Consider the following 25265-nt stretch of genomic DNA (forward strand, 5'->3'; position numbering starts at 1 on the left):
ACAGCATGAGCTCAGTAGAGGGTTTTGCCCTGAACAAAATGAGATCACAGCCTCTGCAACTCCATCTTAAGGGTGTGCTTTAACCTCAGAGCAATATCCCTCACCCTATCCTCAGAGCAATATCCCTCACCCTATCACATAGTACAGATTCTAATTGGAGACCTCAGAGCTGCACAACACCTTTAGATAATCAAACGAATTCTTATCTCACTAACAGGTTATAATAACAACTCAGACACACTGCATCATTTTGGGGTGGTCACTAAGGTCAAATATAATGCTGAGCTCCTTTGAGGGGGGCCATTCTAGCTAGGGGTGGGCGGAATTTGCTTAGTCCCACTATGCAAAACTTTGCGAAACGGTATAAAAATCGCCGCGAGCACACAAAAGTTCAGCGAACATGCGAATGGCTTGTTCCGCCCGTTCGCGATGCTTTTTTCCTGTTCGCGAACGCTGTTTGCGTGCTCGGGGAGAAAGATCTTGCGTACAGGCATTTTGAAAGCACGAACAAGCAAAATATTCTGCGAAGCCGCAAATCGCCAGATTTTTGGCAATTCCGCGTTCTCTGCGGAAAGCGAAATTACCCAATTACCCGCAAATTCAGCGAGCGGAACAAAATGTACTGCCCAGGCCTAATTCTAGCAGTCTCCCAACGCTCCCAAATCACGTCCTATGATGCGCAACAACGCATGCTCCTAAAAAACATTTATGACAACGGATCATACTTAACTGGCCTTATTTAAGATTGCTCCAAACGGACTTTTACCAAATACCACATATTTGCACACATGTATTACCCCAAAGCAGCGCTAATTAAGACCCTGAATCCTTAATTATTTTGATTGTACTTAAATTATGGGGCTGCATAAACTCCTTTAGCTACCTCTCGGTAGTTCCATTCTTCTTCCAACTTACACTCAGTTTCTCGTTTGGTTTAGTTTCCACAACACTTGGAAAGGCGCTATTTTCTCCCATATGCTTCAGGGAAAGTCCTTCATGCTTGGCAGTCATTGGAATCTGTGAATTTTTGGTTACTCCTACACCCTTAAAATAGCTTCATTACTCTCCTTTGCATCTATCACTTGACTTTGCTCTATACCAATCAAACAGCATTTGTAAAGCCCCAGAATTATGTTCTTGGTTCCTCTTTTTAGATCTTTGACACTTCCATTGATCGCTCTTTGATCACTTCAACTGCACTCACCTGCAGTTATATGAACATCCATTCTTTGCCCTTTTACTTCACTGTTGATTATTTGAGTAATTAGCTAAATTTAGGCCACTAGTCCAGAAAGCTTTTTTAAAACACTGAGAGAAATGTTTACAATATGCAATGCCAAAACAGGGGTGCTTACTTTGTCCTGCCATTTAAGGTTCCAGAGCACAAAAATACCAAATGATGCACATTTTATTAATTGACCTTTCCCTTGAAATTAGACCTGCATGGTCAGAAGAAAAAGCAATAGGCTTGTGAGCAACATTTTGGTTTATGGCTCGATAAATAGTTCACATAACAGCTTCACCCACTAAAAACACAGACAAAAACTGCACTAAACAGATCCCGGCAGCTACAAGCCTGCTACTCCCACTCAGTTACTTAACAGTAATCATTTCAGTATTGCATTGGCATTCCTTCCTCAGACAAATGTCATGGAAAAACTTTTCAGACTGGTGCTCAAGCAAATGTCATGTGCGGACACTTGCTCAATAACCTCTTCTTGCTTTAAATATCATGGCAAATAGTGCCTTTTCACTAATAATGCATGAGGACTAGAGGCTAGTCACAAACACCAGCTGTAGGATAGACATGCTAGGCAACCAAATGTACAAGCAAAGAAACTGTTCTACTACAACTGTCTAGGAGGCATGAACAATGTCATTTCCAACCCCCAACAGCTGCTAACCCTTACTTTAAAGCAGAACATTTTAATTCAAAGCTCCTAAATACCTCTACAAAAGAAATCTACCACCAGATGAGAAATTCATTTTGCCTGGGCCAACATAGAAGACACAAGCCCATGATGTGCTGGTGGCAGGTGCAATCAAGATGCCTAAGAAGTCTGAGGCTTCCCATGCAGACAACAAACCAACCACATCTGTAGAAAGAAACAAATGCTGCTGTTCCGATACCCCCAGAATAATAGCACGCAGAAATAATTCACTCTTATTCTGTATTAACACAAGAAAACATAATTTGTGTTGCAAACTTTTCTTTACAGTGTGTTTTCCACACAGTACTGACACCATGATAGAAAACTGGACCCTGAAAACACATTCACTCACCATCAGCTGAATGCATGTGAGAGCTTCCAATCTGGTCCACCAGGAGCATGAAGACGAAGCCCAAGACCAGGGAAACGCCGATGTAGGCATGTAACCGTGAGTGGTCGTGGTGGTGCTCATGAACCGCAGATATCTCGGCTCCCTTCACGGCATCTTTCACATTCTGCGTCTCAGGAGCATCATGGTGCTTAGCTAGAGGAGAAACATACGAATTCAACGTTAGCCATATGCTGACCATATCACGATGCAACGCCTATTAAGCACTTTTTAAAGGATTTGTAAAATGTCCATAAACTATGTCTTGACAAAATTTCTTGCACTTGGACTTAGAATAACACCTACATACGAGTACATTCTTGAATTCCATTAGACTCGAAGTTTTCCAAGGGCTCCCTTAAAAAGTGACTGCCAGCAATCCAGGAATTCAATTTTTCACGGCATACTGATGCTTATAAGCAGCCAGGCCTAGATGCACAAAGGGGTTTTGTGGGCGAAAACCTTATGAGTAGGTAATACACAGGTTTTGAAACCAAATAAAAACCCTTTAACATATATAATACCCACATTTTGCAATTTAGAATTTCCAAAATGCAAAATGGGCTTCGAAATCTTTACCAAAGCACAGTTTGGTAAGTCAATTAATCGCAGATTAAAATGAATCTGCTATGCAAACGTAACTGTGGCTACAAACCACTGATCAGCTGCTGACTGACTCCCAAGTTGGGGTAGTAACTAATTCACAACAGGGGGAGGAGTTCCACTTGAACCCCTTCTTCCTTCAGAAATGGGGGAAAAAGCTTCTCACTGAAAGTTTTGTTGTTTTTAAAGCAGCCGCAGTTCTTTTAGTATCTAATCTTTTTTTTATTGGCTGAACAATCAGAAAAGCAATTACACAGCATGCCTCCTACAACCCTGGTGGGCCGAGGCGAAGTCTGGCAGGGTGTATCATGCAAAAGTAGCACTATACAGATCCTTACATTTGGGATACTGATTACAAAGCAGGTCGCCTACAACCTGTCATGGGTCGGCCGCGTCTCAGGATGGGGTGCTTGGAGCAGAATAGGTAACAATGTACATGCATATTAATGGCTAGAGCCAAGCTCCGCCTCAGGTTATCATCAGTGAGTGCTATTGTACACACGTAACAGCTAAGGCAGCCAAATTAAAGATTTCAAACCAGAAAAAAGGGATAAAACATACTCCGATATAAGGGACTCTAGCTGCTTTAAAAACAAAACAAAAAAATAAGTGCTCCATTTTGGAAAGCAATCACAGTGATGGTGTCTGCTGCAGTCCTTTGTAGGACACTATCCCTGTGACTGTAGCCAATCATCGGAGAAGGGTGGGAACGCTAAGGTACAATTTATCTGAAGCTTTTGAGGTTGCTGCTTCCATGGTTTTAAAAGCAAAAACACGGCCAAACCAGTTCTCCTTAGTATTAAAATAGCCAAAATGAATGGAAAAAGGAAAAGGGTTGTGGTGGGGGCTGGGGATTACGATAAACTCCCTGCAAAAGGCAATGCTGCAAACGGAAATGTGATCACACCAAACCAGAGCTCAGAAAGGTACACTTGCTGCTGCTGCAGACTCGCATCTAGATTAACTGCCATGTCTTGGGCATCAAGTGGTCGACTGAATTCTCATCTGATCTGGTTTCTAATTAACATCTCCCGGACAGATGTGCAATAGAAACCAGAAGGATGTGCTCTGCTTTGCAGGTGCAATAGTAAAATATAAAAAAAAAAATTCACACACAACAAAACTATTTTTTCAGCAATGAGACTACCTCCAATTTGAGTTTCTAAATTGAGCATAGATTGCTTGCACGTTCATTTAGCACACTTATGATTCTTAAATGGATTAGAGGTTTCTAAAGGTTAAAAAAAAATGCATTATTTGGCTACCTTTCAACAGTACAGTGCTCCAATGCAGGTCAGCGCCTGGTCAGAAATTCACACACAAGATGAAGACTTCAGTAAACCTTGCTCAGAAAGAGGGATGGAGTAGTTGCGCTAAACCTAGAGTGTGGCATATTGGTAATGCAAAACCAGGTAAAAGAGGCACGCCTTATCACTACGGTGAAATCCCCGTATCATGTCCTGTCACCGTAATTTAAGATCAACAGGACATGAGATCACCACTGACAGAACTTGTTCCAAGTTACAAAACAAAGGCTGTCGCCTGCTTTTTGAGAAACTTGAATTTTCTGGAATGATCCAGTCAACATCTTGAAGTGCCTACAGGTAGACAGACAAACCAGCCACAAAACGCCCATATCGGAGGATGAAATATTAGATCTGGTTCTTGGTGATGAGGGAGTACAAGAGATACCAGTCGTAAATGGTTTAATCTAAAGAGATAGGCTATTCAAATGTATGGGTCCAGGCCCTTAGGGCTGAAGAATCTAGATGGGTTAAAGAAGCCAATAAAACTAGGATATTTACTTTGCCAGTATCTGAAGAACATATTTCGGAGATTTGAGGGCCCTCGTTCTGGGTTTTATCATTAACCATATTGATGGTTTTATGACCGTGTTTGGTCATTGAAGCTATGCTCATTGCAATTTAGCCATTTTTACAGCATAAACACTTTACAGTATGAAACTAAAAAAAAGACAGAAGCTGGAACAAATCAACTAAAAAGGATAAGGCTAGTGGGATAGGTGGGTGCATCTAGTAAGCTTATAGAGGTAATGTCAGTATGACCACCATCCTGAAGGCCTGCATAGGAACGTAGAGCTGCAGCACAGCAGACGCAATCACGGTTTGGAACAGCTTATAGATGAGACCTGCTAGTCAGCCCGCTATGGGTGGTAAGGAAATTTATGGTAAATTTTGTGTAAGAGAAAATGTTGAAAATACTTAAACCACTAGATTCACGAGTATACCGCCTCATAACAAGAAGGCCACAGCAGAAAAATATAATACATTTCTAGCCTAATGCAAATAAATATCTAAGTTAAAGATAGGCGCTGGTCTACTAGAATTTCAGCAAGGTTTTAGACACAACTAAACTCAAACAAACACTGGCAAAGCCAACTGGTCTCGAGTATATGAGAGCTATTAGGTTTGTCAAAAGCCAATGTCTTTACCCAGGTTGTAGAGGAACATAGCTAAAAGTAATTAAAAAAATGTTTTTTTTTTTTTTAAAGAGCACTTTCATGCAGGAACAGGAACCAGAAAAAGGCGTTTTGATGCGGGCAGCGCTGACGGGGTCATAGAACTTTTTTTCTAATAGCTTTTGGGGGTGGGCTGGCAACACATACAACACGGGGTTGGGGAGCCACAGGCGAAAGGAAATAAAGACAATGGGAGTGTGGTAAGAAAGAAGCAACATGGATAACGGATTTGATGGGGGGTGATAAGGAAGAAGCAACATGGGCAACAGGAGGTGGGGATGGGATAGAAGATGCAAAAGGGTCAAGTGGGGTAAAGTCTGTTTGGGAAGAAGCAACAAGGAACACAAGGGGGAGATAATAAAAATAGTATCTCAATTACGATGTCAGCAGCAGAAGGACCCTAATCAAGATGAAGCAGTCAGTGCTTGGTCCATGCTTCAGTTGAAAGAAGAGGAAATGAAGTCGGCATGCGCTGCACATTTAGGAGGCAGCAAATGAGTGATTAGGAAAGCCACAAATGGTAAGCAATGAGCAGGCTCCAAGCACCTTGTTGAAAACGATGTTTTTCATAAGCGAAAGCGCATATGCCAGTGCATATGCCAGCACATGAGCGGTCACTGGCAAGACCTAAAAACACTTTGAGATGAAAGCAAGAACTTTCAGAGCAGTGTAGGTTGGTAAAATGGATTAGGAAGTGGTGAGGTCACTGAAGCCAAATATACAGTTAGACTTCACTCCAACACAAGAGGTACTCAAACCTGTGAGAAATTAATTTTCACAAATGAACAAAAGAATCGATCAATTTTAATGTTCCCAGTGATATTTACACGGATTGGACAGAAATGCTCTTCAGCCATGAAGAAAGGAGAATGGAGTGCAGCATTAACAATAACTATCAGAGATGTATAAAATAAGCCTAAGGGATGCGAAGCATGAAGTCCTGCATGAAAGGCCGGAAATGCTTTTGTACATGAAAAACTAGATCAAGAGTAGGAAGGTCAATCACCAAGGAGACAGTTATCCTTGGAACTACAATGTCATTTCAATAATTCAAGGCAAAGATGTGGTGCACAAGTAAATGTGTACCCTGCAGGAAAAGAAAAGGAAATGTTGCCACAGAGTCAAATATGTGTCAACTAAAATACGGTTTAGAGTTCAACGTACAGCCACAAAAAGAAAAATATTAGAGTGTTCCCAGAGGAGGGCTATCACACATCAAAAGCATAATGAAAGGAGATACAGTCTGGTGGAGGGTAGGGGAGATGCAATCTAAACAAATACTTGACTTGCACATTTTGTAGAAAAGTTGAACACATTCCAACCATGGGAAAAACTAAAAGGTGATGGTGAATTGCTTGATTTTTTACTCAGCTACTGGCAATTACTCTGGCTTGCAATCCATAGCATCACCTTTTTGCCCACTGTGCCAGCTCAGCAAGGAACGAGCCATGCAAATCAACCTTTGTTCTTCTCCAATAGGAACAGTCCAAATCAAAGAAAGGCCAGGTCAGCTCTAAACTCTAGAACATGGGATTCTGGAACAGCAAAGGCCAGATGAGACCTAAAGCAAACATTTTGAAGTAGGTCTTAGTTTCCATGTATTTATCAATTTCTGTGACTACCTCCTGCAGTGTTGTGGAAAAAGAATACAAAAGGTCCACGGGTACAAAACAGTCCCAGACACCCAGGTCTGTACCTACTGGCTGTCTCTATATCTACAAGAAGGAAAGGTGCCCACACCTCTGCACTGGAGCAATGTGCGGCTGACATCGGAGACTGGTGGTGTCTTTGGTTCCAAAAGGAGATGGTAAGCTAGAAATCTGAAGCTCAGTGGGCATGGCACAGTGTACACATGAGAACTTAAATCGATTGCACCCACGCTCAAAGACACACACACTTCCAACAATCCCTTTCTTGTTAAAATAAATAAACTAAATAAAAAACACACGAACATGCCACTTATTTATTTGTAGAAATAAATGCAATAGGTAAAATAAAATGCAGCATATATTAAAATAAAATCTGCACTGAAATGCACGTTTTCAAGCAGATGTCCGCACGGTACAAGTGATGTGAGAATTGCCATCACTCGCAGTGCAAGAGAGCCAATGGATGAAGTGGGCTGAGCTACTGACCGATGTTGTATGCAGCAGGGTTTGTAAACAAAATGTCAATTACACTTGAAAGGACCAATGGATGAAGAGGGCTAAACAAAAGCTGCTCAAGGTATGTATTTTCATTATGAATTTTTGGGGAAAACAGGAGGCTGGCGAGGCAGCTAGAGTGGTCTCTGCGAAAACGTCAAAAAAAGTTTTTTTTAAATACGATCCCAGATTGGTGATTAATTAAATCCACAAAAAAAACAAGAGCTTATGATACGAGAAGACAGTACCTGCTAGAAAGATTAGATAAGGTCTGGGCATCAACAAACTTTATGATGAACTAGTTTCATGGTAAGCCCCACGCCTATAACATAGAATTCAGAACAACAAATGTTTCCAACACCAAGGGAGATCATAGGCATGGGCTTTGAGGCTGTTAGGAAATAAGTTCTTCTCCAATCTTCAAATAAAGTGCATAGTTTACGGGCCATTCTGGTAGGTACGTCCAAACAGGTTTTCAGTTAAGTGTACATGCTGTATTTAATCACATTAACCTATTACAATCATGCAAATTATGTGTTGCACGTTTTAAAGTGCACTTTGCACACTCAGGAACAATTCTATTTTAGGTTAGTATATATATATAACGAGGAAGGCTCACCGTGCCCAAGCGGGTCTGCTCATACTTGATGTTCGAGTCTGAGGATGACAGAAGGAAGCATTTGCAGGCTGCAATTCAGGACTGGAGCCTGCATAAGTTCGCATTTGAAAACTGCAAAGCAGGGCAGCCCTGTCACTGAACACTGCGCATCTACCCACTGGGGCTGAATAAATGCATTTTAAAATCGGTGAGTGAGCAACACATCCACTTGGATTAAAACTACGAACACCATGAGGCATTGCGAATGCCACGCCTACATGAGCAGGTGTTCTTAATTGAAGCAGCAACGTGAGGCTCACTTTTACCGTCTGTGCCACTGATGAAAGGAATGTATTTCCAGAAACGCGTCTGGCAGAGCACTTTATTAAAGAAGCCGGTTGTACTGGGATGGGACGGCTGGCAAGAGTTCGAATGCACAATAAATGGACTTTTATCTTAGCTTCCTGTGGCCTTTCTCAATTGTGCTTCCTGACTGTGATGATATATATATATATATATATATATATATATATATAAAATTAAATAAAATTAAATAAAATTAAATAAAATATAATATAATATAATATAAATGTGTGTGTGTCTCTAATACATATAGCATTCTTTCAACAACATTGAATACATGCATGATGAAAAATAGCATTTAGTTCAACTTTTAGACAATGCGGGTGCTGAAATAAAATGAACTCAAGAAGGTAAAAGGGAAGAAGTGAGTGCCTCACTTCTTCCACTAGGTTCACATAGTTGTCCAAGGATTGGCAGGAGCATAGTGTACACCAAACACATCCTTACATGAAATAGTCACTTTAAATTGAGTATATGGGATATGTACTGCCAAGCAGGAGACAGGAAATCAAGAACTCTGTGCGGTAAGTCGTAAGATAATTTGGAAACAAGTGCCCACTCCATTCTTGGTGAGCCACCAACGTGAGATTCAGGAGAAAGGGGGCCGAACAGGTAGTAGGAGGAGGATAGGAGACAATTACACTGGTAACCTTGTTGCTGGCCAGAGCCCCTGGGGGGTCAGGAAAAGAAGTAGGGATCAGCTCCTCTCAGGGCACAGTAGTGTGAGCACTCTGCAGAGGTGGGGGCCAACACAAGCCCTGGAAAATACACACTGCAATAAGTGTGGAGGCCGATTGACTTGCTCACTGCAAGGTTGCATGCTTGGTGTGTGCAGGTGGAAAGGATAACTTCCTGATCTGAACGGACTCTCCTCCAGGAGCGGACATCTTGAATGCTACAAATCTCTACACTGGAATAGAAGGACTCTCCTGTTAAGGTGGCCACCTTGGAGTCCAGCAGCATATTGCTCGATTAGGGTGGTTTTGATGGATAAGGTGCTGCACTGGAGCAATGTGGTGGACATTACAGCAGCCTTGAGGTCACTAGAACAGTGCGAGTACCATGGTGAAAAGGCAATATGAAGCAAAGCAAATGATTAGAGACGTAGGGCAAAGAGGAGTTCTTTAATAGCCAGAGACATATGACCAATAAAAGAGCAGAGAACAATTACCAGAGGGTAAAGTTGTCCATTAGTGTTCCTCAAAAAAGTGGAAAAGTAATTGTCTCAGCTTACGGGCAAGCCGGACCGATTGCATGAGATAGTTACTGGAGTTTGGGGCAGGCAAGGTAACACTGGGGGCAGAATGTAGGGGATAAGAGTTAATTCATTGGTGGACACGGCAAAATAACGTGGAGGGACAAATGGAGGAGGCAACAAGCACCAAAACATTCTGACCCAAGGAAGGAGACTAAAGCTCTGCAACTAAGATATCAATTCTAGACAAGTTCATTTGACAAAAACAAATCAGAATTGTGGACTACCAGCATCAGTGGAAGGCAAGCATCACACTTCCATCACGTGAAACGAATGCCTGAGACACAGGACCTCAAGAAAGAGACAAAACATAGGCAGATAGACTAATACCACAGGATAAAATCAATCTATGGCGAAACATTATTCACGATAACAGAAGACAGATAAGGGAAGGATCGAGATCGCATCACGCCTTGCAAAGAAGGACTGTTTGCAGGTTAAAGTCTTGCTATTGCAAGATCTAATCACGAGGAGTGATCTATATGTGGTCAAGAAGAAGTTTGTACCTGTACGAATAAGGCTGGTACCTGATCCAGGGAGTAACACTGGTATAATAAGGAATAGCCCACCTCCCATCAGCAAAGTTATGTGTCAATGACGATTAATAAAGGACAATAGAGAGATGGGTGTCTGTCCCTCTGGACCAGTGCTGGTCACACCCTCATGATTCCTTGGATCTAAATGCAGCTTAGGTGCAGATTAGGCCTCAAACTTTCTGAAAAGTCGGTTTAGGACGGGCGCCCTTCATCTGGCCGCTCCCCGCAACAACCGGATTCTATTTGTGAAGAAAGCAGCATAGGTCGCCTCTTGCCTAGCAGCATGCAAAACTCGCCTCATTTAAGACAAACACCGCTGCCAAAGTGACTTCACCCTCACAACTGACCTAAAACTAACGAGTGTGGACAGAATGGCTGCTAAGTCAATGAGAATTTCATCTACTCATGTTAATTCCAAGCGGTACAAAAGGGGGTGGTGATGGTTTAATCCATCACCGTTCTTTAGCCCACTCTGCCACCCCAGTTCAGAAATGGCCATATGCAAATCAGTCTGACCCTGTGCCTTGTGGGAACAGTCCAGCCCGAACTGCCAAGCCATGTCTTCCCTGGACCAGAAACAAGCTTCCTAGGACCGGTTTCTGGCATTTCAGCCATCTTCAGCCAGGCTTGCTTGAATCCAGTGGCAAAGTTAGCAAGGGACTCACGTCCGAGCATACCCTGCCAACTTATGGCGAACAAAGCGGTACAAAAGGGGGTGGTGATGAACGGAGCATCTGAACCAATCAAACACTCACACCCAGTCAACAGATCTGGGTTTAATCCATCACCGTTCTTTAGCCAACTCTGCCACCCCACTTCATTCCAAGACAGCTCAGTATAAGTACGATAGAGATGGAGCAGGATGACATTAAACCGAAAAACACATCTCACTTAGAAGTGGTGCGAAGTGTCAACTCGCATGAGATTAGCCATGCCACCCCGCCCAAGTTAAAAAGCAAGTTATACTATACTAGACCTTTTCTGGTGGACTGAGGAGTATGGTTTTATGAAGGTTTTGAAAATGATTGTTCTTATGAGTGAGACTTCCCATTGCTGTTCTGTTCCAGGGTCCTTCCAGAAGCCAACAAACCCAAACAGGTGAGTTAATTCATAAAGTAACGTTTTACCTCAGATGTCTTTAACTGCAGGACTCAAGGGTGGTGGGATGCAAACGAAGAGCCCATTACCTGTCACATGACCAACTCAGATTGAGCAGGCTACCTAGCCACAATCCAGCTAAGTGCCCTTTTCAGAAAAATCTTTCACTTTGGCCAGAAACATTTGTACACAAAGACCTTTAGATAACAGGAGCCTTGTTTATGGAAGCAATTTCAAAACCTAGCTCTTTCAAGGGAATGTTTTTAGCAGATGCAAAACACTATAAAAACAGCACAATCTTCAACATTTGTACCAAAAACTACTTCCACCTTCAGAACTCATTCTACTTGCTCACTGCTTTGGCACCCCAAGGTGGCTGCAAGAACGTGGCGAGTGCCCAGAAAGAGAGAAAGGGGAGAGCAGGCCCGCTTCCACCACTACACAGAGTACAAAGCAGGAACACCTTGCTGACTGGATGACGTTGTCTGAATGACTGACACGCACGCAATGCTTACTAGATTGGTAAAAACCTACAAAAATTATACCTACATGAATGTTACATCCAGCCATGCAGCATTCAAAGAAATGATTAAAGAAGCTACAACCAACTACTTCACAGAGAATGAGTGCAAGCTTCAAGAAACAGGAACAGAATGGGACACTTTTAAAGTTGTCTAAAGTGAATATGCATTAAAACATCATATGGAATCACAAAGATGATGAAGAGAGACATTGGAACTAGAACCAGAATATGCAATTTAGAAAATAGAAGAGCCGGAGGAAAACACAAGAGACTTGTACTCTGCATCAAACCAGAATCAAATATGCAGCTCAATCAGGAGACTGCTTAATGGCAATGCATGTAGCAGCCAAACGAAATGGTAATCTACCCCAAAACAACAGAGAAGCAATAATAATCAGGTTACCTACCTTCGGTAACGCTTTTACTTGTAGAGACTGTATCTAACCACAGATTAGTCACCATAGAATGTTCACCAGATGTCTGCATAGATCTCGAAAATCTTGAGCAGTGACTGCACTCTGGTAGGGGGTGTTGTTCGGCTCAACATCAGCATTGTTGGAAGTGATGTAGGAAGTGATGTAGCAGTGCTGTCTATATAGGTGCTACCCCGGCACGCTGACAACAGTTTTGTTGTAAACTAATCTAGGACCCTAGTGTAACTTTTCCCGATTCATGCCCTTATATAGGTATACTTTGCTCTATCCTTATATAGGCATAGAAATCATTACCATATTTGGCCTGAGCCTTACAGCCCAAATACGGCAAGACTACTTCCACTAAGTTCCGAGAATTCACAACGATTTCTTGGAGAAACCCGCCTTCAGCAGCTAGGATCTTACCCCTGCTTGAATATTAAGTTATCCAAGAAATCCTGGAGTCTTCTAGGAAATGAACCTTTGAGGGATGTTATGAAGTCCAATCATGCATCAAACTCGGCACCTTCATGGTATAAATATGCCTACACTTGCCCAAACTAACACACGGTGGTCTTGGAGCAGATCGACTAACTACTTGCCCGACGCCCTGCAGCAGCAAGTGCCGAAGGAAGCCGACCCTCCAGCAGGCGCACTGAGAGACGCGGTTTCTTCTCTTGCCGAGAAATCCAGCTCCAGCGTTTCCAGCTTACCCATGCGGGTATCTGGGAGATGAGTCCTGAGAGAGAGATACAAGGCCTCCTTCATTCTAAACCAAGGTACAGAGCTGATTAGACCCTTAGAGAATTCTTGATTAGACTCTTGGCAGATTCTAGGCAAAGAATACTAAACTTAAAACCACTCCTAAAATGTATTTCTTCCCTTGTGCTAGGCTTAGGTCAGGTACACCGGGGTAGACGTATTTTAGAAGCACCAGTTGAATACTTTTAGCCATCTCTTTTAACATTGTATGTATTTTATGCATTTTATCTATTTAAAGCAACTTATGGCTTAGAAACCATATCATGCTTTTACAGTACTACTTTATAATACTGTTTGTATTATATGCCTTGTACTTTATAACCAGCATTACTATTGTAGCAGTACATTTCTCATGCTCGAGATAGAAGGCTGTTCAATAAATACCTTTTATTGAAAAAGCCCGTCTCTCTAATTTCTCAGCAACTCTGGTTAAACTAATTATACACGATTGACTGAGTAAAATAGTTATCTATTGTTTCCGCGACTCTGAAGATGGATTTCTTATTCTTGGGAAACTAAGTTGTCATGGTATATGGTTGTCAGGAACTAATCCCTTCTTGTACTTTCGAGAAAGTTTCTAGTGACCTCTGAGCTAGCTGGCACACACATAATTAAGTCTAATATATTTCGGTAGAGACCTAGTTGACCTTAGTCCTACTTCTAAGCTGCAGTATATATTATTCAAATGCGCAGATCCTATTGGGAATATAGGAACTACACTACAGTTTCCTTTGTGACTAGTTCTGTGCCAAAAATGTAGACCAATGCAAAAAAGACAACATACTGTTTTGACCAGTCTGCAGTGTCTAAAAGTTTATTTGGGCAAAGATCCCAGTTCATCAGAGCAGGTGGGATGGGGAGGGGGATGTGGGGGGGGGTTGGGGGGGGGGAGGGGGGGGAAATCGAGGCAAGTGATGAATCTGCCGTTAGATAGAGTCTGTACCAGAAAAGGCATTACTATAGGTAAGTAACTGGTTTTTCTATTACGGACTTTTAACCACAGATTCCTCACCTTAGAATAGATACTAAAACAATCCTCCCTGAAGGTGGGCCTGTAAACCTGCTTAGACCAAAAAATCCTGGAGGACCAAACCGGTGAAATGCCCATCACAACAGACTTGACTGTCCAAGTAGCAGTGCTTCGTGATCATATGGAGGTACCTCCACATGGCATCTTGCAGATGTCTAAGATAGGAACCTCATGCGCTAACGCATTATATTGTGACCATGAACATTGTGGAGTGAGCCCGCACCCTTTCAGGTGTTGCTTCTTCGCCAGCGAATAGCAGAATTGAATGCAATGTACTATTAATCTGGAGAGGATACATTTTTGCACAGCTTTGATCTTGTTCCCTCCTGTGAATCCAATGAAGAGCCGATCATCTACCTGATGATCTTTGGTGCAATCAATGCAGAATCACAGAGCTCTCTTAGGGTCAAAACGATAAGAGTCTTTCCTTCCCCCTTCGACGGAGGAGGTGGAGCGTAGAATGCAAGCAGAATTATGTTCTGGCCAATGTCAAAAAGGGTGATCACTTTCGGAAGGAGAAAGGCACACTTCCGAAGGACCAGTTTGGCAAGAAAAAGTTGGTGTATGGAGGTTGGACCAAGAGAGCAGCTTTGGAAAGTCAGGCCCACAGAAGTGCCGACATTGCGGGTTATCGGCAGTGGCAAATAGATCAAGCCAAGGCTCTCCCCAGTTTCGGAAAATACCTTCACCACCTACGGACATAGACATCTTTGGGATCTTCGAGGCATCAATGGCGGAGTTTGTCCGCCCTGGCCTTCAGAGATCCTGCCAAGTTGTGTACAATCAGGAAAATGTCTTGAAATTCCAGCCATGGCCAGAGGCGCAGAGCCTCCAGTCACAGGGTCCAAGACCGAACCATGCCCTGTTTTGTTGCAATACGAAATGGTGGTGGTGGTGTTGTTCATGAACACCTGAAGCAGCCGTAATGGACGGAAAGCGCTCTCCATGCCAAGCTAATAGTCCTCTACTCCAAAAAGTTGATCTGAAACTGAGATTCTGCTGTCGACCAGAGTCATCTGATTTCTATTTCTCCAAGAGGGTGGCTGCTAACTAGGAGTAATGAATCGGTCACCACTGTGAGTTCTTGGTGGACAAAGGACAGGGGTCTGTCGTTGACCCAATTGCTGTTCGTCAGCCACCACTGCAGATCTTTTGCAATTTCCCTCTGAAAAGCTGGAGCATGTCAGGAAGATTTCTCTGATGCTGTGCCCACTGGGACTTCAGTTCCCACTGCAGAGCATGCATATGCCATCAACACGTAATATCAGGATACCGGAGCTCATGACAACAAACAGCTTCAGATTCAGTCTCACAGAAATCCAGGATAAAGGCCGAAGCATCGGAAGTATGTCCTAAATACCCCAGAGTCGCTGCTCGGGAGGATAGGCGTAGAACAGCACTGTGTCCAGAATGGCTGCGATGAAAGGGAGCGTCTAAGAGGGAGTTAGGTGTGACTTCGGCATGTTGATAATGTACCCAGCAAATGCAGAAGGTTCACCATAGTCTTCAGTTGGGTGACGACTGCCTGGAGCGAGCCCACCTTCAACAGCCAGTCGTTGACATAGGGGACAACTGGAACCCTTAACCCACAAAGACAGGCTGCAACAACCGATACTCAGGGGGTACTGGTGAGGCCAAAGTGCAGCACAGCAAACTGGAAATGCTGGAGGCCCACTGTGAACACAGGTTACATTGTGGCCCATCAGGACGGGGATGTGGAAATACACATCCTGCAGGTCCAACGCTCCCATCCAGTCTCCAGGATCCAGGGCAGACAGAACCTAACCCACATGAGCATCCTGAATTTCTCTTTTTAAAGGAAGGCGTTGAGAGGGCACAGGTCTATTATAGGCTGGAGGTCTACTTCCTTTTGTAGCAACGGAATGTAGCAGGAATAACATCCGCACCATACTTCTGGTGTGGGCACCCTTTCAATGGCGGCTTTAACCAAAGGAGCCGGCACTTCCTGACCGAGTGAGGAGAGATGGTCCTCAGTCAGCTGTTCTTGAGATGGTGTCAGAGACTAAGAGGTTTCTACAAATGGTAGCATATACCCCTTCTGCACTATCTGAAGCAACCACTTGTCGGATGTAACAGATGATCACTGGGGAAGGTGGTACCTGATTCTGTTGCCAATGGGCTAGCTGTGTTGGATGGAGGTCATGCTAATGGGGCTTGAAGGGTGTGGTAGCCGGAGGAGCAGGGGACTATGCAGCACACTGGGACTGGCTCCACATCCTTTTTGGGCATTGCAGCACTGTGCTCAAAAGGATTGGGCAGGTGGTTGGACTGGGTAGGCTGGAACTGCAGACGACCAAAGTTGCTTCTTCCATGTCCGTGGTAGGTGTGGAAGAGCTGTTGCGGCCGGGTCGCGGAGGTCATGAGATCTGGCAGTGACTCTGCCCTTGCGAAAGGGCTCGAGCGCCGCATCAGCGTTGTTGCCAAATAGGCGTGAGCCATTGAAGGGAATGTCAGTCAGTGAAGACTGGGCATGCCCACGAGAACCCAGTAGACCATAACAAGTTGCGGCAACACAGCGCCACTGCAGCAGCCATAGCTCTACCCAGGGACTTTGTGGTGTTCAGTCTGCACCGGATGGCGAACTTTGCTGCATTGCTGCTGTCCACCAAAGCGTGACTGAGGATGGTGCAACGTTTCTTGTGAAACACTGGAAACAGCTGCGCAATTGAATCCCAGAAGGCCAGGGAATATTGGCCCAGGAGGCACAGTGTTCACCAACCGCAGAGCAACACTGGTGGAACAAAAAATATGCTTCCCAAAAGTGTTTAGCCTCTTTGATTCCCTATCCGGTGGACTGGTAGGGTGCACTCTTGGGTTGACCTTTGTTGTCGAGGCCTGCAATACCAGGCTCTCAGGGGAGGGGTGCTGATATCTACCGGACACTGACATCTACCTGTGACAATCCTCACAAGGCCTGAACTGTGAAGGTTTTGTAGGGGATATGATGTCCTAGCACCGGCAGCAAAGCTCAAGAATTTCAGCAACAAGAAGAAAAAAGTTAGCCACAAAATGACAGAGATAGCTATCAGGATCCACGCTGCTGGCAAAGGAAGAATCAATGTCAACGCTCCAGGGTGGCGCCTATATATGCACTATGAGGTCACTTCAGACACAGTCTACAAAGAGCCAAACAACGCCACCTACCAGCGTGCAGAGGTATTGCTCAAGATTTTCTGGCTCAAGTCGGAGGCCTGGGGAATATTCTGAGGCGAGGAATCTGCGATTAGATGTCTCTATCAGAAATGCAACTTGCCTACAAAAAAAGGCAACAATCCAACCAATGTGAGATCATAGCGCCTCTTGTCCATGCTCAAACTGAACAATAAAATATTTGGGACAATGCTTACCAATAGAATAATAGTTTCCCTAAGCATTAGTGCATGATGACCATAACTGATTTACACAGGGTGGTAACACCTTCCTAAAGATCAGAAGGCTATTCCATATAATGATGCAGCCCCGGAGGATGGGCCGCCGCCAGCTGTTGTGTCAAAAGACATTGTGACATTTTTTGATACCATACACTGCATCTACCAATTTACAGTTCACAAGTAGACGATAATGGCTCTGGGAAAGCTAGCATTGATGGGCTTATTATACTCCAATCTCATGGCAACAGTGAGCACCAGATGCCCAATTTTACAACATTGGGCAACTGGAGGCTACACCAGACAGAGATGCCCATTATCATCAGTGTGGCTTTCCATAGCTATAGAAGAGCTGGCATGCAACATTCGAGATAAAAGCAGAAGGGCATAAACCTCAGAAAAACAGACACAATGTTATACTGTAATAAGCAGACGGAGTATTATTAGATTTACGAGATGCAACTAGAGATTCACCAGTAGTTATAAAAGCCCTAGAGACTTTGGTTTAGTGTTCAGCTCAAATGTGAACTGGGAGAAGTCCACTAAACTCTGTCACAGCTGAAGGGAGAGGTCTTCTACTGATCACCCAGCTCCCCTGGGAACTGGAGTCATTTAAATACCCTGGGGTCCAAGGATATTGTAACGATGAATAACTAGTGGCGAGAAACATAGGAAAAACAACTGCAGCTGTACATAAATAAATCCATCTCATTCTGGAGTAAATGCCCTATGTACCACATAGACAGAACAGCAGTATCTAAATTGATTATACTACTGAGATTTATGTATTCCTTTGCAGCCCTGCCAGTAGTGACATTCAGCAGTCTTCTCAGAGTTACACACACTGCTGACACCATATGGGGTAACTGATGAAATAAAAAGTGGTTTTAAACAAAGTGCAGCTACTAATTAACCTGGGAGGATCCCACTATTAGAAAACATTAGCTGGCAGCTCAACTGCAAGTAAGCAACAGACAAGTCAAGAAACGGGATGGTGAGGCTGAATTAACCACAACCACACTACTACTGTATCAGGCCAGATCGATGGTGGTAATGTCGTCCTCTATGGCCTCCCAGACATCACACTGGCACTTATATGCTGAAGCATGTATCATCCTGATGGAGCTCCTTTGGTCCCTTGCCAATCTCGATCTCCCTCCTCCCCTTTCCAGTCAAAGTCCTGGAGAAAGCCATCATTTACAAAACTATCATGATGAAAACGCCCACTTATCTTGCAAACAGGCTCACCATCTCTGGTAGACCTGCACCCACTAAAAAGTGTAGAAGAAAAAAATACAAGACAGCAGGCCTTTTTCATCTGTGCTCCCAGGATATGGAAGAACATTCCCGTATGCATCAGGACTGCCCTAAAGCTGACCCAATTTTGGAAAGAGTTGAACACTCCCCTCTACAAAGAACACTACATCATTATGCATTAACCAACCTCAACCCAGCTCCATCTCCTCTTACTCGTTGACTTTATACTGGTCTTTGACAATGTACAGCGCTCCGCTGCTTTTTGGCTAGGTTCGCCCTATTAAAATACCAAATACATACATGAGGCAGTACTAGCAGGTACAAGCAGACTTCAAAAACATCAAAATTAATAAATAAAAATAAAAAACAGCCAAATACTGCTGGCAGAGAAGCACTACACCAACAGAAGCAGTGATAAGCTATGAACCTGAAATTCATATAGGATGCCTACCACATTTTAGAAAGTAGTATAAAATAAGATAAACGCCCATGGATAGCGGTAGGATGTGCCACAATCGCCCGACATGTTTGTCATGGACCTTACAGCGGAAGCAACCTCATGTCTTCCTGGTTAGCACCACCAGAAATCTCTTTTTGAAGAAGAAAAAAAATAGTAAACTAACTTTTTGCATTAGAGGTAAACTATGTTGATAAAACGACAAATGAACAAAAGAAACGCAAGCTGCATACTGTGTACTGGGTGCCGTTGTACAATTTCTTTCCTGTCCGGTACCTAACAGAAATAAGCTCCCAGTTGTTCTCCTTAATTGCGGACAACACTACTTCTGTATGCCTTTATTAAGTATTTAAGACCTGTCGGTGGAAGAGAACAAAGATGCCTACATGGCTGCACATCATTGGTGGAAATGGAAAAGAATCAAGGGTGGACTTTTGAAGTTTTAACTTCATGTCTCCTCTCTCAATTACATGGTCGAAAGTGTATGCATCAGTCATTTTCATGCTCACCTTCTAAGATTTCTTCATATAGTGCATGTACACCTTCGGGGACGATGACAGCAAGGGCAGTGCCACACAGCAGCCCAGCACCCAAGACGGTCACCAGCTTTAACTTTTCCTACAAATGAAGGATACACAAATTATAGAGTCGCAGAGCGTTTAATCAATATTCATGATAATAGCACTTAGCACTGAATGTGCTAAACCCCACTAATTACAATCACACTGTGAGAAAGCAGTTTTCATAATTGTCACGTATTTGCACAGAACTTTCAAAGAATTTCAATACAAAATTAATCACTGTTGCTGTGTTCTCAATTCTAAAAGGAATTTCAGCTATCTGTGAAAACGTTTCTGCCAATTTTTGATTACACATTTTACTTTATTATTGAAGATGCATATTAGCACAAGACTAGCGAAAGGGGTAATAAATAAGAGCACAGCATACAGGACAAAAGCAGGAAAAAAGAGTGGGGGAAATAGATCACAATCTTAATGTAGAGAAAGGTAAAGAACAAATAGGTAGCAAATATATAATTTCATGTTGTGGCGGATATCCATTTATGGGGTGTAGAGAGTGCACAGAAGTTAGAATTTTGGTGTTCAAATAAGGGGACGACACATTGAGCAAATGCAGGGAATGGGTTACTAGCGGAGTTCTAAGATCTATTATCATGGAAGAAGAAAGAGAAGCAGGTGGTGGAAGTTTGGGCACCCGGGAGTGTTTGTTCCAGAGCTATGTTAATTTGTAGAGCGTAGCTAATTACCTGCGAGGGTATTCGGGCACTGAGTGGGGCAGGCCTGAAGGGAGGGGATTATGCCCTCTTCAGCTAAAAGAGCCATGTGGGAGGGGGGAGGTTCTAACGTTCCAGATCTTGGCTGCGAGGTATGAGAAGAAGGGTCCTCCACTTCTGGTCTTGATGCAAGGGAGGTGTGATCATGCCTGGGACACAGCTAGAAGGTGTCTGGTAGGTTGGTAGAAGTTGAGGCGATGGTTGAGTTAAGCTGGACCTGTGTTGTGGAGAACTCTGTAGGCGTGGGTGAGTAGCTTGAACTTACATCTTTCTTGGACCGGGAGCCAGTAGAGATTGTTAAGGTACGGCGAGATGTGGCTATTTGCGGTATGTTCAGGAGGAGTCTGGCAGCAGCGTTCTGGGTGGTTTGGGGCAGTGTAGGACATGGGCTGGGATTCCAATCTAGATGGCGTTTCCATGATCAAGTCTACTTGTGAGCAGAGTCTGGGTGACCGTTGAGTAGTATACATAGTATGTGGAAGCATGGTGAGGAGCCAACGTTGATCTGTCTGCTCATGGAGGTTGGTATCCAGGAAGATCCCGAGGTTCTTGGCAAGGTTCGGAGGAGTGTGTGGGGTGCCAAGTTTGAAGGGACACCAACCGAGATCCCGGGAGAGGGGGTGTTGCCAAAGATTAGGACTTTGGTTTTGGTCTGAGGAGTTTGGAGCCCTGCATTGTTTTTAGTACATCTTGATGTTTTGACCCAGCATGACTTTCCTCAGACTGACAAGAAGAGTGTTCAAGACAGTATCATTTCAAAAAGCTGAGTCCAGATCGTACATATGGATATAAATTGCAATGGAACGTGGAGGAGGCAGGGGAAAATGGGCAGACTAGCTCTCTCAAAGTGGGAAAGATCTCATCATAGGTCTTTGGTTCTGTAATCAAGCAAATGACTGCTTGGGGCACTACGTTCAGCATGGCAAAGACACCTGGATAGTCCAGTGAGAAGTGAGGTTCCCCATTTATATCAGCAGAGCCATTCTTGGGACCCTAGATTGGGGCCAATCTTCTAGATCGGTAAACACCTTTAGACCAGCGAATTCAGCATGGCACATCTCTATAAATGGTTTGGCTGATGGAGAATATCCCTAGGTTTGCAGGTTACTTAAACTTTTAAGACCCTCAGTACCTCCTCAACCTAGGTATTCACATCTCTGCGATGTCAATCAAGTTTTGAACAGGTTTCTTTCATGGCAGTTGTACGACTAATTATACAGGAAGGAATTATTTGGTGCACTAGTCATGCTTCTTTGTCTGGTAACCTGTAGAAGAATCTCAGATGTTCGTCCTCTGGATAGAGTGTTTATGTCGGATTAAACCCAGATCAGTTGACTGGGGGCGAGTGTTTGATTTGCTCAAACGCTCCGTCCATCATCCCCTTTTGTATCGCTATGTCAGATGGGGTTACATTCTCGATTTCACGGTAGACCAATACAAAAGTGATTCTTACCCAAGATTTAACAATTTTCCCAAGATGTGTGGTTAAATGCTATATGGGCTAAATGATTGTGGCGGAAGAATTCAGGCCTCTGGGGGTGAATCAATTACCTATTACCATTAGATAACCTTTCAAGGTGGTTTCTTCACCAACCAATGCCAGGTATGTGATAGAAGAGGCAGGTATTCGCATTTTCAAGTCAGCTGCACATGAAGTCAGAGGAGCAATGCATCCCAAACATTTTCTTTGGGAGCTAGACTGGAAAATATGGTCACCTCACTCAATTTGAAGCAATTTGACTTTAAGTGGGTAGATAAGGGGGCTTCATTGGTAATATGGAAGCTCTTGACCAGCGTAATCCCAGATTCTGTTCCAGATAAAGAAAATAAATATTCATAGCCGACGTGAAGGAAAGTGTTCAGTTCTATTAAGAACACTGAGGTAAAATGTATCATACTTGGCAGACTTGTTTGCTAAAATCATATCTGTGTGGATGACCCAACCTAGGAAGTTTATGGAGTAAGTAGGGATGACTTGATTTTCTCTTATATAAAAAGGTAGGCTGCATTGTTATAAGGGTAATATTTCCTGATATAGCATGTGATGGAATAACTAGTTTCGTAACTGTATCTGTAAGCATTGGTGTAAAATGGGATCTTTTTTGGACAGGTTCAGAACAAAAACAAGAATGAGCCCATGGAAGGAGACTGACCTATCAGGAAGAAATGTAAGAGTACATAGATTATTGTGGACTGCTATTGGTGGTTTTGACTACAATATTCAATATGCTACAAGAAAGAGAATGAAGATTAGAAGAATCTGAGCCTTTGTGCTCCTAATTAAACTGAAAACGTTTCTTCATGCCAACTAGGAAATTTTATATTTGCTCTCCGACAGCAGCCTCTTTAAATAGAAAAATAAACCTGCACAGTTGGCCCGGTTAGTGACTCTGAGGGCCCATCAACAAATTCAATCAGGGAAGGCACCATCAGCATCTCTCTCAGTTCTCAAACAATTGCTTAGTAGAATTACCAGCTTCGTACAAATGAGGCCAATGTGTCTGTACACTATATGCAAATCCTTCACCAGCAGCCTATCAGCATTAGACACTGATTTTTGTCACATTCTGGCAGCCTTCCAAAATTTCGACTGTAACATCAACTCAGTCGTAAAGCACCTTTGAGAGAGATAGGCATCACCCCCTCACTTAGACATTTTGGAGTGGAGACAACTGATCAAATACTCTGTAAGCATTTTAAACTTCTTCCAGGACAAAGAAGGACAATGTTGCTTTAAAGTCATCCGTCTCCATTTCAAAAATGGTGTCCATACACCATGGTATGTTACATCATTATGATTCTTGTAATCAAGGTGATGGTGGTCTATGGCACTCACTTGTGCATGGGAAGACAGTCTAAACCTATGAACACAAACTGACAAAAAGTGCAAGAAATCAACTGTGTTAAAAAAGCAGGAGTGGATGAGCTGACAATTTGGACGGCGAAGCTCAAGATTACCCCAGAATTAATCAAATATTGTAGTACAAAAAACAAACATGCAGAAATAAACAAATCAGCAGATATCTGCTCTCCTCACTCATTTATCGCGACAAACATGCTTAGATAATGGGCCTAAAGGATTATGGGAAAACTAAAGACCAGTGTAGTGTTGAATGAGCTCTGGTTAGTACAAGGACAACCTGTATTAACAAAATACGCATCACCATCACATCGTTCTCTGTGAAGGCCACAGATGGTTGGGGGATGGGGAAAGGGCAAGCTTTGGGCAGCATACCTTCACAAAAGCATTTATAAAAAAATACCCAATCAGTTCACTCTTAACCAAAATAGTATAGGTGCTACAACATTGTGAGTTTCAACCACTCTTCTTTTGGTTCTTTACCAATCCCAATTACTAACCGCTGCATTTAGATTTACAAATATGGTATTCCACTGCCTCCATTTTATTGATTTCCTATTCCTGGCATTGAAGGTTTCAGGCAGGCTTGCTAGCATCCCAGTTGACTTCCCCACATGGAAAGACAACAGCGCTCCTTGCAGGTTCTGGAGAGCGAGAGAAAATGTCCCACATTGCATTTTCAAGTTGCCTTCTCGTTCGCCAATTACTTTTCATTTTACCTCTAGTTTTGTATTGATTTCCATTGTAATGAGCAGAGGAGCGCAAATTTGTATGCAAAAGGGTAGAACCGCTTGTCTTTGCTTTGTCTGCACCAACAGCTTCATGCTCAATTGTGGATGAAGTAGCCTTTGACAGTCAATTATTTACATCGCAACACACTAAGATATTCAAAAGCATTTTGTGAAGCTAGCTTGAGTGACTAGCTTCTGAAAAGTCCTCATTTGCCTTCTCGTGCTGCACACATTTCACAAAGCATCGCTCAAACGATTGATAAGCAGAGAATATGAGGAGAACAGATTAAGACCTCTAGCAAACACTGGAAAAACAAACAGAACCACCCTTTTAGATGACAAGAGTAAGACAGAAGATACCAAGAAACAAAAACAAACTCCCGAGGGTTATCACTCAATTCAATGAAGACCACACCTTCATTTGGAAGTCTCTGAACAAACAATGATCCTGCTTCAAGGATAATTCTTCTCTACCTGGGGCTTATTCATTATAAACCACACATTGAATTCAAAAGAAAATACAAATCCTAAAGACCACCTGTGCAAATTTGAATTTAAACATCAAAGTGAAAGTGGACTAAAATGTTGTCCAGGCTGTCTACATATACACCACAATTGCTCAATGTGTAAAGTGAGCAAAAGAAAAATACATTCTTTGACCAGGAAAAATAATTAGACTTGTTAGACTGTTCAAGCATGTGATTTTCATGAAAACATGTGCATGCAATCTATATTACGTTGGAAGCACCATTAATCTATTACAATCCTGCATACAAGAAAACTACAGGAATATTCACAAACCTATTCCAGAAAAACCTTTATAGGAGGATATGATAATTAAAGTACCAAGATTGGCTAGAGAATGTACAATATTGGGCAGGTCACCTTCTGATTGATGGAACACTGTACCTGAAGGACTGGTGGATGGGGCATTAATGAAGAATTAAACGTATATAACTTTTTTACACTTGGTCTTTATTGCTTTACATTTCCACACAGGCAATGATTAGGATGGGATGAGACAGCTATAATGTTAAAGCATTTATTTTACTGAAGTTATTCCTATCTAGGCCACATACTTCTGCCGCACCTTCGCCCATTTCCTAAACAGGCTCATGATCATCTGAATCAAAGTTCTTGGCTTTCGCAAATTA

General features: G+C 43.0%; 1 protein-coding gene across 1 annotated transcript in view; it reads right to left on the bottom strand.

Moving 5' to 3' along the window:
- The window catches only part of SLC39A9 (solute carrier family 39 member 9), a 194661-nt gene that overhangs the window by 124071 nt on the left and 45325 nt on the right, over window positions 1–25265 (bottom strand). Inside the window, exons 2-3 of the mRNA XM_078659454.1 lie at window positions 19736–19844; window positions 2284–2475 (exon numbers count right to left, since the gene is read on the bottom strand). Coding sequence (XP_078515580.1) covers window positions 2284–2475; window positions 19736–19844 — 301 coding nt within the window. The remainder of the gene's footprint in view (window positions 1–2283; window positions 2476–19735; window positions 19845–25265) is intronic.

Source organism: Lissotriton helveticus, chromosome 9, assembly GCF_964261635.1.
Source record: "Lissotriton helveticus chromosome 9, aLisHel1.1, whole genome shotgun sequence".
NCBI classification, from domain to species: Eukaryota; Metazoa; Chordata; class Amphibia; order Caudata; family Salamandridae; genus Lissotriton; species Lissotriton helveticus.